The 19108-nt window shown below is 46.5% G+C and overlaps 1 protein-coding gene across 7 annotated transcripts in view; it reads left to right on the top strand.

The window, feature by feature from the left end:
- The window catches only part of LOC144937974 (ras GTPase-activating protein nGAP-like), a 585198-nt gene that overhangs the window by 467689 nt on the left and 98401 nt on the right, over positions 1-19108 (top strand). The window contains exon 1 of one of the 7 annotated variants that reach the window (XM_078865642.1): positions 15435-15962. The exons of the other annotated variants lie outside the window; for them this stretch is intronic. Within the exon in view, the coding sequence (XP_078721768.1) occupies positions 15889-15962 (74 nt within the window). The 5' untranslated portion in view covers positions 15435-15888. Of the gene's footprint in view, positions 1-15434; positions 15963-19108 lie in introns of those variants that run through there. 7 annotated transcript variants of the gene reach the window in all.

Below are 19108 nucleotides of genomic sequence, written 5' to 3'. Positions count from 1 at the left end.
TTTAATCATCGTTCCCGTATTTGTTGAACCATGATGACATTTTATAACACCGACCATTTTATAACACCGAACCATGATGACATTTTATAACACTGAGATATGAACAAATCGACTTACGAACGGGTCTCAGGAATGTAATCCGTTTATAAGTCGTCGACTGCCCATATAAATGCAGTATATATGAATAGGTGTCATACAATAGTGCATGAAAACACACGTCCCAACTGCGATGGAAGTTAATATATGCACGTAAATAAATGGTGTCTGATTTGGTACAATTGTGAATGATTCCAGAAAAATAATCAATGTTAGACGATTGGATGCTGCTCGATGTACATTGATTGGGGAGCCACTCAACGTGCATTTGGAAACGTGAAGCTTCACTTTGCTGGGGGATCGCACCCTGCCCTCTCGATTTGTTACTCGTGGCGTAAAAGTCAACGGCGGAAGCATGTCCCTGTGATGGGTTCGTATTCACGGGGTGATCATGATCCCCTCTTCTCCACGCCTAAGCCCCGGTACCCCCACGCCCCGTGTGTGTGATGACCGCGATGCGTCTACTCAACTCCATTGAGCAATCGGAGGAAATAACGTGGGAGTGCCTTTAAACTCACCGTGGCTGAAGGTGGTTAGCAAGGACATGAATGAGACCGTTGGGCGTGACCTTGAAAATAACAACGAACTTGAATTTTGAATGGCACCCTAATGCGCGTAGATGAAATTGAATCGATGATCTGACACTTTTTGAAAGGGTTCCGTAGATATTACAGGTTTTAGTTACTGTGAGGCTCACTGAACCCTATTTTAAAATCATGTATTTGAGAATCCATGTTGAAATATTTTTAACAACTGAAGTGGTGTAAATAAAATGATGTTTTTATTTTAGTGATATTGATAATGGCTTAATACGCAATTATATTTTCGGATTTTTTGGGATTAAAATGATAAAAACTGAAAATGCGATGATCTAAATAATGCCTGATGTACAGCTGATCAGCATATATTACTGATGATATCATATATAAATCAAGTCTCAAATCCAGCAGGGAATAGATCCTGGCTGATGATGATGATGACGATGCAGCTGTTGTAGGTGAAACAATGGGGCAGTGGTGAGCACTTTTTGCAATGAACCCAGTTACCTGAGTTCGAACCCCAGCCAAGAATAATGTCGTCGGTGAGTTATGTCTGAGCTGGTCCTGGGCCCCCCTTCGCCAAACTGCACGGTGGGCCCCCATAGCCGACACGGCGCTGGAAGGTCTTCAACTCGCGGTGAATTGACAAAGAGCTGGGAATTGAGCGGTGTGTAGAGAATGGATGGTGATGACGATGATGACAGCCAAGGTGTGCTTTGTCCACTGTGGGGGAGGGAGGGGCGGAGGGGGCGATAGTTTATCCCTCACTGGGCCCTGGGGATCACACCTGAAAGTGCAATCCATCCGCCGTGACGCTGCAACGCTCCGGGAAGTCTTGCGAATCGAGGAAAACGGTCGCCTTCCCATTCATCAAGACCTCGGCAACGTCCCTCGCCATCGCTTGAAGTCACGCCAAGCCCCCTTTGGGCCCATGTGCTTCAACCTTAAACGATGCGAGTTGAACCCACGGTGAAGCCTGGCGAGCTGAATGCAGTTCAAAATAAGTCGCAAAACACCGCCTTGTTGTGAAAGAGCCAACGCAAGAAGATGCCTGGGGTTTGATCTTTCACGAAGCTCATGGTCCACCCTAAACCACATCCACTGCACAACCCACAGCAGATGCGGATACCTGACGATGCACAAAAGTGGAACATTTTAAACTCCCCAGTAGTAGTGTGCGACTGTGGTCATCCAGAACAGACCGTACAACATATTGCGACACAATGCCCGATTCACAAATACGAAGGAGAGACATCACAGCGATGATGATACACTCTGCTGCTTCTGACTTGGTTGTCTGGATTAACCATCTGTGTGTGAAATTTTAGTTTTTGCTCTGCATCTACATCAGTCGTATGAAAAGAAGAAGCAGTGCTGGGGATACAAAAAGCGGAATTGGGGAAATCCCCCAATCCCAAATGAGATCTTATGCTGATCACGATGACGCAGCTGTGTATAGTTGTAATGTTTTCATGCATAATGCAAACATACACACACATGTTTACCCACACCCCCACGGCACACGTTTGCCCATCAAGTCCTAAACCGTTCTTACTAATCTTCCCCAACTCCCAGCCAACCCTCTATAGATTTTAATCTCTACCCAGATTCCTCAATCCATCTTTTCCAATTACCTTCCATTACCCCCACCCGCACCCTCCCACCCCCCCATCAAGGCTGCTCCTTATCTGGCATGGCCGTGCTCCCCTGGGGTAACAAAGTGCTGGCCAGGTAGTCTGGGCCATTTGAGCGGCAAATTAATTCTCCCCCCTCCCCCACTCTGCAGCTCTCATCGAGGCGCGATGATGAGGTTTCCCCGGGAAGCCGGGTGGCGAGTTGGACGGCCCCGGGAACATATTTGCCCGCGATAGTGTTGCACTCACTCGCAGTGCCGTCGCACGCGGTAACAATGCATCGGACGATGGGCACTATCGGTTAATACTCTTTTTGGAGTCGTCACGCATGTAATGCACGACGGGTTTAACGTCTGTGTGAGAGTTGCCGGCTTATGTATTGTTTGTTTGGTAACAGCAGCATCATCGGCAGCAGCAGGAATGTCATGAACCCTGTTCTATCCAATGCTGGCTGAACATGTCCCCGTGACTTCACCATTCTTGTGTGGTCCCCAGATTGCCAATATCCATCGCGCTAATTTACATGGGGCAGCAGGGTAGCTCGTGCCTCACAGCAAGAAGCACCTGGGTTCGATTCCCGCCTTGGGTACCTTTTTGCGTGGAGTTTATACGCTTTCCATTTCTTCTGCACGGGTTCGTAAGAGTTCTGCCGTTTCCTCTCCAAAGCAAAAAATACTTTAAAACATAACTGGAACAGCTTAACATCCCAGTGCTGAAAGATAACATGCAAATGGCTTAATTGGGATTACACACAGCGGCCATGTCGCCCCCCCAACTGCGAAAACTCGGCAGGACTCTGCTGAACAAAAAGTCTTGAGATCTTGGTGAGGCTCTCCTGAGTAAGCGAGTGGAAGAGCAGAATAGCTCAGCCATGAGATGACCTCATCACTCCGTCTCCAGGGTGAGCATCATCCTCTTGAGTGTGATTCCTGTTTTGGCTGCCATTCTGACACCAGTCTCATCCGTGTCCAGCGACGGGTCCTGCGCCCGCCCACTTTGTCTCCCAAGCATTCGTCTGATCCCACTTGCTTGTGCTTAATCCACGTGATCCATCGTGTTGCTCATACTGCCAGCACGGTGAAATTCCAAGCGAGCGCATCTTGCTATCTAACTACCTCTTTGTGTCGGATATTTTCTTCGGTTCTCCTTGTTAATGCGCGATGGTCTCAGAACCAATAATGATTGCGTACGTGTATGGCAAGTAATTCACGATTACAGCGAGTTGTTAGTCCTCCGTTTAGAATAGGCAGCGGTTGCCAAAGACTTGCAGCAAAGCATGCTGGTGGTTTGAAAATGATAATGTACTCGTTAGCCTAGTAGAGGTGCAACGTTTGAATATTTCACCTTCCGTTTTTTAACGTCTATTTTGCGTTTCATTCACTGCTGTGAAATGACTTGCCTATCTCCGGCGCATTTGCATATCACTCCCATTTTGCCATTCTACTCGGTATTCATCATTGATGTCCTTTGCAAGAGACACTGCTCCGATGGGACATTGCCTTATTATAAATAAACATGTTTTTATTCAATGAGCCATTCACTTATTCATGGTTAATGTACACAGGTGCAGATAAATGTAAAATTAATTTCGAGCTACTGTTCTAAAAAAATAACCATGCGATAGCTTCGCCCCTTAAATTGTTGCCGTATGATTGTGGCTTCATACATTTATTAATGTGTCTAAAGACAGCGCTTGTAATATAAAATATCTTATTTAAACTGCTGAATTATGTTGGGTTCTCACACCCATGGAGAGTCGTGCAATAAAATACTTTCATAGCATGTGGGCCTTAGTATTTTCGGTCGGTGGATAAATCTGCAGATTCCATTCATTCTCATTCGCAGGCGATGTCATTTCCGCCATAGGGCAGTATATTTCCTCAAACGTGAATTTTATAAGAGAGAGCGGTGCTTATTCTAGATTACTCTCGAATCAGGATACGAATGTCAGTGACTAGTACCCACAGCTGCGTGCTCGGCGATGCCTGCTTGCGACTTTAATGAGCAGTGCAAACTAATCGGCCCCAAGAAAGTGTGCTGTGAGGACTGCCATGTCAAGTGGGCACCATGGCCAGATGTTCTGAACTAGATCAACACCATGATCACCTGTGATAAATCACCTGTGATTATGGTGTTGCACGTGACATTGACGTGGGTTCGTCATGAGGGGCGGGAATGATGCACTCCCCCTCTAATACATGTGCATTTGCATCATCCTTCAAAATCAAATAAAAGTTGCAAAAACAATCGCACCATTACCCTACTGGGAAGTTCAACTGTTGATCAACTCATATTTTGCTGACGAGTTAATGGAGGAAAACAATAATGGATCACTTTTCAAAGAAAAGTAATTTTGCAGGGAAAAGTGTTTTTTATTGTAGATTTGTATATTGGCACCAATTCGCTATGCATTTACTGTTCATCAAAGTGATATTCCTTGAAAGCCCTCTATGCTCAGAATCTCATGAGTATGTATAAACTAAACGCAGTGCTGTGTCTAGCTTGGCTCGTGTGCGGTAGCAATCAATCTGAAAATGCTTTCATTGCTGCAACACTGGTGGTGAGACAAGGCCATATAGAAAGCTGCCTCTGGTGTAGGCCAATCAGTTTCAAAGGCAATGCTTGTATATTATGATCAGAGCATGTATGTTTGCATGTTTTGCCACAAGTACGTGTGGTTGGTGCAGACTTTATGCATTGCAAAAGCCATCTGTGTGATGTTTGAACATCCTGTTTTATTGCCAGAAAGGATAATCACCTATTCTTATTTTTCATAATTTTAGATACTGGCAAGAAGACCCCATCCATATATAATTGTTGTGAGTTTAACACGTAGGCTTTTAGCGACCAATATTATTCATAATAAAGGTTTTTGGGTTAGATCGCGTTATTATAAATGTGTCGCAACCCTCTACCACCCGACATGGCCAATCAGTAAAAAAATTGTCGGTTTAACAAAACGCCAGTGAGTTACTTCTTCAGCCCACCGGTGTGTTTGAAGAGTGAATCCACAACATTTAGAATTTGAGTACGACGTGAATGAAATACTGCCAGTTTCACCCTCCCCATATATATCTTGCATTCCATAAAAAAAATCTATGCAATTTGTATATTGTTTATGGCTGCGTCCCAATCTGCATGTAAATTATCTTTGTGCTCTCATGCAGTTTGTGCAATTTGTTAATTTTTGTTGTTAAAGACATCATGCTCACCGCAGAGAACCGTAGGGACATGACCGCACAATTATGAATAATTGTTGTGGTTGGCTTTCTTCTTGATGTTTTCTCATAACTTTTTAAATGAGCCGGTGTCACATTTATAGGCCACACAATTCTACGTTAAATACTGGAGCGGGAGAGAGTTAATGTATTCCCATGGTTTGGTGATGTAGAAAAGGCAAGTTTGCAGTACTGGGGGAAACTAAATAAGTTAATATACACCTTTGGTTTGTTTCCATATAAATCTATGCTTGCTGTAGGAGATAATTGTCAAGTTTCATAAACGATTGAAGCCACGGAGACGAGATGGATTGACAAGTCGCACAATGTGGATGATATATTCAGTGGCTCGGTCTCAGGGCAGTCTCTCCAATGGAACGTCACAAAATGTCACGGGCGGAATCTTCCCGAATAAACCTGCTCCATCATTTTGCTTTGTGTGTGCACTTTTTTTTTTCTCATTCACTTTTTATCTAATTTCACTGAAAGCCGAGGACACGTTTTGTTCAGATCTGCCACTTTGCTGCCCTGCCTCGGTAAAAATGAAATACTGCCGGTTTCACCCTCCCCATATAAATCTTGCATTCCATAAAAAAAATCTATGCAATTTGTATATTGTTTATGGCTGCGTCCCAATCTGCATGTAAATTAGCTTTGTGCTCTCATGCAGTTTGTTTCTTTTGTTCATTTTTGTTTTTAAAGACATCATACTCACCGCAGAGAACCGCAGCGACACGACCGCGCTCTGTAATATCTGGTGTGAAACTGTGCCACAATGCTCTCCCGCATGGCCTTGTGGGGGCCTCGATACCAATAAAGCTATTTTAGTTTTTATTCTGGTTCCGTTCCAATGATGTACACGTACGTCATCGGAATGAAATCAGAAGAAAACTGACGACGTACACGTACGTCGTCGGAACGCGAAAGGGTGAAATTGAGACCTGGGTGAGAGAAACTGCTTTAGAATGCATGAACATTTTCAGTCACCCAGCTGCCTCCGTAGCACACGGAGGTGGCTTGGTGGCACAGCGGGCAGAGCGCTGAGCCGGCATGGCTGAAATCCTCGATTGGAAACCCGGCAGCTGGGTCTGCTGCTGGGTCTGCTTCAACCGGGTCCTCAGGTGAAGTGATTTGATGGCTTGGGCTTGGTCACCAATAACTGCACATTTGACTGAGTTCAAGCTCTGGGAATTAAATTGTAGGTTTTTGACTGTCATGCGACGAACCTCCGCGAGAATTTCGAAAAGATACTTCGTGTTGTGACACGACACGGGGGAAAGCACGATCAGGATGAACTGAGATTTTTCTTTTTCCAAAAAAGCAAGGCATATTGGTTGACACTGGTGCACATGCGTAGTCTTGGAGACCGATTCACCATTCACTTAATAGCAGATGCTACGCTTTGCTGTGTTCATTTCCTGCCAGAATAACGTGCTCAAAATCAGGGATTGAACTGTCAAACGGACACAGCTCAGTGGCAGGTGTGCTGAGCAAATGGGGATAATCCAAGAAGGCAATATATAGGGTGGACGTGCGTGACCGTTGGTGATGTGCCCCGTGACCGTCCGTGTTCGTGCGCTACCGTGTGTGTGTGTTCTCGCGACGAGAGAAGCTGCAGCCGTAAACACCGCGCGTGCACCCTGCACGAAGGACAGTTACCCGTGCGGGCGGGCCCCAGCAAAGAAAATAGAGGGAGGGCTCTTCCTTCAGGACGTCTTCGCGTCTCAACGTTGAAGTTGTGGTGTCGTTATTGGCTTCCACCTCTCCCTTCATGAAAGTCCTGAAGTCAACGTGCATCGTCTTTTTTGTAATCCACGTGTGTGTAATTGTTCCACATTTTAGTTTTTTTAAAGCACGTAATGTTTATTACGTTTGAAATGGGTTTCTACTATTTTAGCTTTGAAACCAATAACCCCCCCCCCACCCCCATGCTTTTTTCCCCCCTCTTCACAATTGCTTTTTTAAAGATAGCACAAATATCTCACGTAGAGTTAACATGCGATAGATTAACATGGACTTGAAGCGATGCACTTGTGTCTTCCCCGCCCGTGCTCAATACCCACTGTGCACTCTGGCTACATTTAACTCATTAATGGCTCGGTTATTTTCAGCGTAAAATACATTGCAGAGGAGAACACGAGGAGATGAAGTGTTTTATATATATATAAATTGCCTCTACATTTATTTTGAGTATAAAATCACTTCAAGAGCTTCCTTTGACCAATTTCAGGCACATTCGTGTGAACCAATTAATGAATGAGGCCTTTTTTACCGTTTACATTCCCTTTTGATAACGCGAACACATCTAATAGCTCTGCAGGCATGAGCGTTTACAGCGCGTGCACCGTACGAATGTCAAAATGGGAAGTGGATTAAGTGTATTTCTCTGAAGAGCAATGTTGGAATTTAACGACAGATACTCATCACCGTGGAGACGATGTCTATTGGCTGTGCAGCACACACAGAACATTGACTCCGCAATGTGGTTGGGGGGGGGGGACGCTCGTGGTGCTTTAGTCGGATGCGTGAACACCTTTTGGGGAATCAAATGAATACATTTTTATAAATTGCTCACGATACCAAATGTCGAGAATACGTCCAAGCAAAGTGGTGTTCCTGCAGTGATGCCGAGAGGCAGGTAAGTTGTCTGGGTTACCTCGTGGGCTTGGGCTGGGACCGCCAAGGCCTCGGAGGGACGACGGGCGGCCGGCCTGTGGTCGAGACTTTATGGATGCAGAGATGGAGGGATTAAATCGGCCCATGTGCAGCTGATGGATGGATTTATTCCTTTATTTTTATCATACGGCCGTGACGAATGGCGACCACTTAGTGAGGCCTTCATCCAGCAGTGGATCAATCATGATGTGATGATGATGATCAATTCAATTCCTATATATTAAATACATACTGTTGAAAAAAATTGCTCTGGGACCAGCCCCACCCATCTCCTATTTACTATTGCTGCTACTATTTTTATTTGACCAGGTATAGCCCACTGAGCTAAATAACTCTTTTTCAGAAGCGACTTGTCCACAAATGATAGCTTAACAAAGCCACACACTCTAAACGCATGTTTCCAAATGTATAGGGAAGAACTGGAGGACCCAGAGAAAAATACACATTACCACGGAGAGAGAAAACATACAGACTCTAAATATACAGGCGTCAGGGTCGTGATCGAACCCACGACCTACTGTATCTCAGGCGAGGTAGTTAAAATCTCGATGTGGCGTATATGGGTGCTGAGAGATTTTTTGCAAAATTTGCTTCAACGTTTTGTAACGAGCGAGGCGTGGTCTGCTTCATCCAGATACGTGAGAGTCCTCTCACGGCGACAGGCAGACGCAGGAGCCAGCTATAATACAGGGCTCAGAGACTCGCAGAAATTGACATGCTTTAGAAATGTAGTGCAAGCTACAATGTTCACTGATGCTCTTTTTACAGTATGGTGGTATTACTTTTTTTGCAAAGGCCACATTGTCTTGGTGTGGGGGGCGATATTGTGCAGACAGACACAGAAGCGGAATGCAGAGTGTCTGCTTCTGGTAGAGATTTGTCATTTTTTTTTGGCTTTGAATTGCGCACTTCACTTGCGTAGAAATGTTTGTGCTGTGGTTTCATCTGACAAGTTGAGTTGTTCAGACGGAGAAATAAAAACACCGATAAGAGACGGGAGTAAGAAAGACGTGTGGTCTCGGGACACAGGGCCACACAACAGCCCTTATTGCTCCCAGTCGTTTCACCACCGTCGTCAGCCATAGCCAGTCCACTGCTGGATGAAGGCGTTCCCATGTCGATGCCTCATCTCACACAACCCTGCATGTTGCGGTGGTTTCATGTGCAGCCAAAATGGTGAAATTTACAATTTGGTTCAGTGTTGGTGCATTTGTGGGTGTGTGTGTGTGTGTTAGTGGGGAGCGGTAGTGTAGTGGTTCGCGTGCTCCGCTATGAACCTGGCGAGTTTGATTCCCGCTCACGGCCAACACCGGTGACGATTGTATAAACCAGTCCTGGTGCCTCTCCTAGGTCGACTCAGCCTCAAATGAGTACCTGGTGCACTGTGTAAACATTGCCACTAGGGAGACAAAGGTGGTTGTGCGTGGTGCATTCCTCCCACTTGTGCTGTGCTGGCCTTCATTAGGTGTTCGCGAACAGCACTTGTCCCAACAGTATTTTAAGGCTCTACAGGGGATCTTTGTCTTTCGTGTATGTTAGTAGGGAGCGGTAGTGTAGTCGTTAGCACACTGGGCTACAAACTGGGCGACCTTGGTTAAATTTTCGCTCATGGCCAACATCAGTAATGCATTTCTGAACTGGTCCTGAGCATTCCCTAGGTCGACTCAGCCTTAAATGAATACCTCATGCGGTGTATAAACATCAGCAATGTGAAGACAAAGGCGGCCAGGCGTGGTGTTGGCCACCCACTCCCTCGTGTGCCGCACGTGGCTGCCTTAAATTGTGCTCGCTAACAGCACTTGCTCCAAGAATCAGTTAAAGGCTACGTGGGGGATCTTTGGCTTATTTGGTTTGTTCGTGTGTATGTGTGATAGAACAAATTACTCAAAAGTTACAGTGCGTGTGGAACTGTCACGACTCCAGTCTAAGAAACCCTTTTAATTGTTTCCTTGACAGACGTCTTGTCATTGGCATTTGCTGAAAGCCATTCCATATGTCTGTTGACAGATTCATTTGAATTGTAATAACTCGATAAATGCTACAGCAGTTGCTGTGATGTTTTAAGGGTGCAATATCCATACTATAATGAAGGAAAGAGTTGATAAGGTTTTGGAAACATTTCAAAGTAAAATAACAGCAATTCCGATACATTATAATGCCTTAATATTTCAATGTTGTGTTCCTGACTCTGAAGTGCTCGGTGTTATATAATACTGTGCTGATATTAATGCAATGTGTGCCACACGCGGTCAGCTCATATGTACTCTTATGAAAGCGGTGGATGAGCCTTTTTTAGGTAGCCATAGGCACTCGAATGGTAACTTGAATCAAATTAAGTGCTGTTTGTGATTGCTTCCAGTAATGAGCAACTCTCGTCGTCTGACTCGATAAGTTCGCCTGAGGTCCCATGATTCCGTCAAATACAAATTTTCTTCACAGAGCGGGTGGCGATGTGTGTAAAGCGATTTTAATTCAAATCGCTGTTTTGAAAATATGTCTGTCAAAGTGATTCTATGTTGAATGTTCTGCGCGGCAGTAGCGGCGTCGGTGGCAGCGGCGGCGGCAGCCTCGCTGCAGTGACCTCTGTTCCTTCTCTGTTAAAGATGCTCGCAATGCAAAAGCGGAGTCAATCAGGCACGTCAGTCCATTACCGGCAATACTTGGAACCGCTGAAACCTTGGAAAGAAAGCGCAGAAAGCTAACACGGTTGTGTACAGTTGCTGAATTGCGTGATTCTTCACGATCGATACGTGCAGCACCATCGGTCTAATGCCGTTGTGGTGGGGAAAATCCCGTATATTTAGTTTATGTTCATAAAAGTGCACGGTCAACGTTGGTCAGTGTGGATATTACACCGATGACTCCACTGTTTAAAGACGCGGCGTCACACGTCGTGCGCGTACTTAGAGTGAGCGCTCACAGCAAGCAGCAGTACGCCGCTGCGTTCAGCTGATAGGCAGCAGCAGCAGCAACGTGAGCTGACAAGGAAACGAATGGCTCGAGCGGCCGTTATCAGCCTCCGCCGACTCCAGCCGCAGAACACAAGGTTAAGGACATTACTGTATTTTGTATATGTGTCTGATTAACGGACTTAGTCAGCTACGGGCTGTAAGGAAGCCAGGATTAATGCGCAGATTAACCATTTAAAATTCACCATTAGCATATTCGTCACTGTCGGCAACCACACTGTGTTGATGCCATTCTAGATGGATGGATTTTTGGCGGGTTGAAAATGTTACGTTTTCATGTTCCGTGAATGAAGAGGTGTGCAGGGGGACCACGGTGTGTGTCCAGTGGTGACTTAAAGGATTTAGTGTTCTAAAGATGATGTGTAAAATTCGAATTCTTGAGCATTTGTCTGACTTGCCAAAATGGTGCGTTCCAGTTTTGAAATATTGCAATTCAAGCAATCTCTCTACTCTAATCTACAATTTGTGTAATGATATGCCATGCGCGGTGTGCTTATACAATTAGCAGTGCAGGGCACTACACCTTGGGAACGTGTTTATTCTCTCCACCGTATGATCAAGATGTAGTCGTACCCTTCACCTTGTTTGAGATGAGATATTGACTCTCAACACAACAGGCTGTGTGCACTGCCAGAGCATCACTCTTCCCCGACTACTCCTGCAAGTACATCTACTCTGCAGTTTCGCGACATGACCCTCTATCCCATCGCTCTTCTCCCTCCCATCCTGCTGCCGTGCCTGTGGGCCATCGCAGTTCAGGGTTAACAAAGCCCATTGCCCCAAGGGGATCATTGCCCTTCTGGGCTTGCAAATCCGCCCCACCAGCCGCCAGCTCAGGCTCGTTTCCACCCCTCCGCCCGTCCACGCCGCTAGGCTCGCCATCTCTCCCATTCTTCATCGCCGTCTCTCCCATTCTTCTACTGTTCACACCCTCCTCCCTCTCGCTTTGTAATTGACGCGAGCGCCAGGATGTGCCCACCGCCTCTCGTGTGGGAGTTTAGAACTCGGATTTCTGTCGACGCTTGGGCACTTGCCCTTGTGGAACCCGTGGCACTTCTTCCTTCGTATGGCTGATGCTGATGCAGAGCAACAACGGCTGCAATTTCACGTTAAGGTGGTCAAGCCAAATAACCGCGTCGGGAGCAGCAGAGTGCATCGCTGTGATGGCTCCTTCATGTGTGTGGATCGGGCATTGCGTCCATCGGCACACACTACTACTGGAGAGTAAAAAAAAAAATCCACTTGTGCATCAGGTATCCACCTCTACTGCTGTGGTTTGTGCAGTGGATGCAGTTTATGGTGGACCATGAGCTTTGTAGAAGATTAAAGCCCAGGGATATTCTGCGTTGGGTCTTTCACAAGGTGTCTGTCAGTTATTTTTAACTCCATTCAAGCCATGCGCTGAAGAGAAGGAAATGTGAACCTTTGGCCTTTTGACAAACTTCCCACCGGAGCTCAATGAAACAGACCTGGAGACACTGCGATGCACAGCTTGCTCATGTCATCAACCCCCACCCAGAGATTTAAAATCCTTTCAAATTATATGAACACACGACGGTTGTACGTAGCGCGCGTCGGTTCGGAAATGAATGTATTGAAGCCCCCTTTTGGAATAATTTGCTCATACTTGTTGACCAAATTTCTCTCGGCGAGGACAGAGGCACTGCTGTGTCAATGTGCAGTCGTCGATGGACGGAGAGTTTCCAAGCGCAGCGGTCAACATTTTTTGGTGAATTGTGACTGTACAAGAAGGCGACTGCAGCTGAGCTCACGGCTGCAGCAGCAGCAGCAGCACGGAACCCCCCAAGTTGCTGCTATTGTATGAAATGTAATTAGATTGGTAAGGAAGTCCCAATTAGACAAGCATTGTAGTCAAATTTCAAGGAGTGCTGGCGTACGGCTTTAAATAATTACTGTTGACACGTTTTTTTTTACAACCTTGCACTTTTGAACGTAAATTTGCTGATGCAGTAATTGTCTGCAGTTAACATTGAGGCATTGCTAATGAAAATAATGTGTTCTCTTATAAATTACTTAATCCGTGGGAATCATTCACATGATGATTGCATGTGTTCACAAACATAATGTAATTAGTTTTGCATTGAGAATAGGTTTTTCCTTTTTTATCTGGCAACAAAACAGGTATTAAGTTGTTAAAACACCAAACTGAAACCTTTTACAAGGAATCATGTCTGCATTAACCACAATATTTGTGGTCAAAATGCAAACAAAAAACATACTCTGATAATATATGCATCGTCTTTGAAACTGATTGGTCCACACCAGAGACAGCTTTCTCTTTTGAGCCTCGTCTCAAACGGTGTTAGACCAGAGGACGCCAAAAGGCGTACAGCCCAAAAACAATGGAACCTATTCTCATATTTTGGTACTGGCAAAGGAGGTCCCATGTTGTTTCGCATTATTTTATTCGGGTTAATTATTTTTTACTGACCCTGCGAACGGCGTTCCGTGTGCAGGATTAACACAAAACGCAGTGCGCGGATTTAGACCCTTGATTTATTTTCCTTTGAAATTAACGCCTTTGATGCTAAGGTACCATCTTCGTATCCTGATGATCATTGTCACCAAATGTGGAGCATGGGATGAACTTATTTTGCTCATCCTGCACGTGAACATTATTTATCACGCAGGCTTTGTGCGCGTCTCTCTCTCCCCGTGGTCGCGTGGGTTTTTTTCCCTCTGGGTCCTCCGGGTTTTCCCCTCCACATTTAGGATCACATGCATTGAGATTATTGAGATTATTTTGTTGCTATGAATGTCCAAGTGATGGGCCACTTTGTTGAGCTATCATTTGGGGCCAGGTGGCTTCTGAAAATAAGTTAACACCTCAGTGGGCTTTGCCTGGTAGGATGGGGATGGTTTAGTTTTATGTGTTATTTGTTAACTTTCTTGTACTTTGCACTATTGTTATATTTTTGTATTGTTGTTGTAACGTTCTTATGCGCCCCTAATTGATATCTGTGTCAAAGAGCTTTATAGCTCATCGGATTCCTCCAATATAAATACGTATTTTGATTGTGATTCATAATTGAGTTTTGGGTCAAATCGTGTATATGAGGTGTGTGTCCTCTACCCTCCTCCACCCGACACGGCTAGTGAAATCTGAACGTTACAGGAGCAATACAAAAGCACTGCTAGGTGTGCACAGTATCGTGAAGGTAAGCAAGTCACTAACAAATAAAGTTTACAAGTGCAAATTGCAAAAGTAAACCAATTCCTCTCGACGATCAATGCACGCGAACAAACATACAATTGTATTATTTCTTCAGCTCTTGAGTATGTTGGAGGTAAATCTCACAAATATTTAACAATTGCTGGTAGTTACAGCTGCCATCATCATCATCAGGCCTGTGTGCTGAAGCATTCCTCAATCGGCCACGTTTGTTCACGTGACAGCTTTATTAATTGGCTGTGTCGGTGGAGGCGGGTGTACGACACTTTACGAACACCCTAAAATCGATTATGAAACTGAAGAGATCATAAACATGTAACCTTTAGCATTTCTTACCAATGCATCATAACATTTCACGTGAGCGTACGTATCCATAAGTAAGCGTTGCGGGCTTATTTTTGTGTGTGTATTATGCCCAATCCTCTTAAGAGGAGAGTATTGTTTGGTTTACACGCGGCACGGTGTGTAGCCAAGCATTATGCACTCGTAACCTCCACGTTGGGAGAATTTGTGCTGGGCAGGAGAAACGCGTTTTACTCGGAGGGCGTGGGGGAATGAAGTCGTGCAATTTTTTCCTCTCGACTTTTTACTCTTCCGCGTTGGTCTCGATTTGCTTGCTACTCATTGGTCACGGGCTCACGTTTTGGTAACTGTGAATGGCTGGCGGCCAATCGGGGGTCGCACGGACATTTGTTTGGTCGAAATCAGGCGGGATTGTGACTCGTTTCTGCGTTTTTTTTATCTGCCCAGTGAGGTCAGCAAACCGTGCCGAGGCCGTCAGCTCAGCGCCGGTTATTTATAATCTCGGGGGCCTGGAATGTGCGGCGCGGGCTCGAGGCAACAGAATGCGCGATTAGTGCGTGGGGCGGCAGCGCAGAGCTGCGAGCCGCTCGCTCGCTCGTCGTGCAGAGCTGGGGCGACGTGCGCTCCGCCGTGTGCGCTCACATCAGCTGTTCTCGCTCGGTCCAGCCGCTGCCTCTGCCACCACTGCCGGGATTCCACAGCAACGCCAAAAACGACGGTCGCTGTCGTCGTTCTCGAGGAGCTACGTTCATTTTGTTTAGCCCAGGGCGTTACTTGCATTTAATTATTTTTATCTCGAAGTGGGAGCACAGCGCCGGCTAGTCCTAGAATTAAATCAAATGAGGGCTGATTGGCGTGGATGTTGTGCTGCGCTCCTTCGTAAGGGCTCGTTCGCCGGAACGAAGAGGAGCTGCTGCGTGAAAAAAATGAGCCGGTTCAGAGAAGTGCACGAAGCGGGCGAAGGGCGCTGAAACGTCGCGCGTGCGGCCACCAGCAACATCGTCTCGCGCGCTCTCCCCCAAGTCAGCCTCGATTGAGGACCGCTCCCGAGTTGTGCGGAGGATTTGAACGCGCAGCACGCGGATCAAAGCGCGTTTTGGGAAGACCGACGCCACGCTTTGCTGTGATGCACAGGCTTACTGCGATTGCAATGCACGAGACTACTGAGGGGAGCACGGAGCGCACGCTACGGGGAAGGCTTTCCTCAGAACCACCGCTGCTCCTCCTCCAGGGCTCCTGTGACCGCAGCTGTGTTTGTGAATGAGACGTAAATTCTTCCTCCCCGCTGACATGTTCTGGTCGTGCCCAGGATCACATCTGGTGGGCTGCTGCCTGTAGGTATCTCTGCATACCCGTGCACGCACGCACATACACCACGTGCACACAGGCAATTGCTAAGTACACGCACACTAACTCATGATGCACACACACGCACTTGCACACGCACGCATCCATATGCAAAGCATGCGCACATACACTTGCATGCCACCGCCTCAGGGAATTCCAGGAGAGATCCAGTGTCTCCACTGCATCTCCTGCAGCTGATTAGGCTCATGTTTTAGCCTAAATAGCCATACAGTCTGTGCACTTAATTTGCTTCATATGTTCCTCTTATTTACCAAGCATTTAAAATTGTGACCGTCTTACAGTGCCTTATAATGCATGGTGCATTTTGGTGTTTTGATTTACTAATCAGGAGCTGCTTTCACCCGTGGCATAGCTCATTATGTGCCGTTCTTGCCAGTGATGATCACGCTGTTTCTTAGATTACAAGATGCGCAACTGCTTGCCTCCAGTACGTGTGCACAGGGCTTAATTTCAGCCGGAGCTGTCCGGGGCTGAGCTCCAGAAAATAATCTTGCCACGTCCCCCGCTCTCGCTGTCGGAATGGTGGAGGGGGAGGCGGGGTCAGAGTGATTGGGGGGTGCGGGTTGGCGGGTTGGCGGTTTCATGAGTCCTTGAGAAATCAATGTGTGTGTATGTATATAACTCTGCCAGCTGGAGAAAGACAATACAGCCGCGCTCCCTGCGCCACGTAAACAATGGGATTGTCTCGCTTGCCCATTCAAACAAGTTGATGGCGTTTATTACTTTAATAAATCATTTGGGGGGGGGGGGGGGTGTGAATGGATCCTAAAGGCTGCGAAAAAAAGCGGCTCTAGGTAGGGCGCCTTGTCTTGTCCTGAGATAGAACAGACGCGAGTGAGTAAGGTGATCGCCTTGTTTGCGTTGAAGGAATTTGCAAGTGAAGGAGTTAACTGTGACTTTCCAGTGGCTCTGTACACATCTGCCGCCCCCCCCCCCCAGGCAAACTGGGCCTCCACGGGCTGGGTAATGAATCTTCCGAGTGTGGGCAGGTGACTTTGCCCATTAACGAAGGCAAGGCAGTCCTCCTCTCCTGCGGGAATCAAAATGAGGGACAGTTTTTTTTCCCCCACAACAAGCAAAAGCAGCTGGGTAGTAACGGGCTTTCTGTCACGATTTGTCACTGTGATTGAAACATGAAGCCGGTACACCTCCATTACTACACTTCGTCTTCTTCCTGGCAGACCCACCACTTGTGTAGGGTTCTGCCGTCACGTTTAATTATTAGCAATTAAAATGTAATAAAGCAAAATGATCTAAGCAATCCATTAGGTGTTGCAGGATTTGAATGTTAATAACACACATTCCGTTGGTTTAGCATCGATATTTATTCTTGTGTGGTAATGCTTTTATGCAAGCGTAATGGTCCCAGTGTTGGCTTGTTTGCTGTGATAAATAATTAGAGACACCACACGCCCGATGGCCGATTTACCGATAGTGCAAAAGATGAGTTTGTTACACATTATACCGCATAACAAGCACTCCTGATGGCACGCTCACAAACTTTACACCAGAGTCAATCGCATTTAAAGCCTTTGTACTTTGATTAATTATTGATATTTGAGTCAGATCGCCCATGTGAATATAATGTGTTGTCGTAAACCCTCCTGCCCCCCAACACAGGCAAGTAATAACGTTGTCACGTGAACGAACGTGCCAATTTATTTTAGTGTTGGTGCATTCGTGCGTGTGTGGTATCAGTGGGGAGCGGTAGCGCAGCGCTCCGCGCGCTCCCGCTACGAACCCAGCGACCCGAGTTCGATTCCCGCTCACGGCCAGCACCGGTGACGATTGTATGAAGCGGTCCTGGTGCCTCACCTAGGTCGACTCAGCCTCAAATGAGTACCTGGTGCGGCATGTAAACATCGCCACTCGGGGGTGACAAAGGTGCCCGGGGCGTGGTGCTGGCCACCCACTCCCTCGTGGCCTGTTAGCGAGCACCACTGTCACCAACCGTGTGCTGGAGAGCGATTGACACACATTTATTTAACAACTCGCCTTTTGCCCGTACAAGGACGGGTGTATTGTAGTAAATCTGAAACTTGCAAGCGAAAAGCAGACCGCGACGTGATATTCATTGCATCCATTCGTGTGCAATTTGTAAGGCCGCGGTGACACAGGCTTATTTCATTTAAAGGTTATAATCCCTTGTTCATCATGACGTCCTTTTTACTTCTATGTCTCAACAGCGTTACGGAGATCGCGTGGCATGAGGATTCTGCCTTTGCAGTTGACGCTGAGGAGGGGGGAGGAGGCACCTCGCCCCCCCCATGTGGAGTGACGTCACCCGCTAATTATTATTAATGGGGGGGATGTCCATTTGGAGGACGTCACCTGTTCAAGATTATTAATGAGAGGGGGCTGTTTGATGTGGAGTGACGTCACCTGCTCATGATTATTAAGGAGGGGGGGGGTTCTCCGTGCGGAGTGACGTCACCTGCTCATGATTATTAATTGAGGGCGGGTCCATGTGGAGGACATAACCTATTCATGATTATTAATGAGGGGGGCTGGTTGACGTGGAGTGACGTCACGCGCGTTACACACTGACATTCTTGGGTAAATATAGTAGTAAATTCGCTCCCCAACACTCAATCTGATTGATAGCAATCGTCGGTGAAATCCTGCGCGTTAAACTAAATACACTTGGGATTTAAGTAACGGTGGCGTTTGGCAGCTCGACACAGTCGCCTCGCCTCCAAAAGCTTTTCCAGGGTTGCGTTCTCCTGGAGGAACGCGACCTGAGTTTGCTTTGCCCTCAGAAATGTTGACGTGTGGCAGTTGTTCTGGTTTTGGTAGAACGTCAAATTGTGTCACCATGGTTGATAATCTCGTCGGTTGAGGGTGGTGACTGGCCGACAAAGACGACGACAATTGTCACTTTGTTATTTTATCTCAATGCCAGTTTATGCATTCACCACGCTATCATTGCAAATTAGTAAAAAAAAGCTTTTTTTAGTTTTCCCGTGCAGCACTGTGCGTTCGCTCGCCACGCTGCCTGTGTTTACACATCCCTGATGCCGTCTGACGGAGGGTAGATGCAAACGCTGTTTACGGCAGCACCTTTGCGATGTATCAAGTGCTGCACGGGAACAAAGGGACCATTCTTGCCTTT

Source organism: Lampetra fluviatilis, chromosome 20, assembly GCF_964198595.1.
Source record: "Lampetra fluviatilis chromosome 20, kcLamFluv1.1, whole genome shotgun sequence".
NCBI lineage: Eukaryota > Metazoa > Chordata > Hyperoartia > Petromyzontiformes > Petromyzontidae > Lampetra > Lampetra fluviatilis.
Note: the sequence above shows the minus strand (reverse complement) of the source record. Positions and strands in the feature narration are given on the sequence as shown.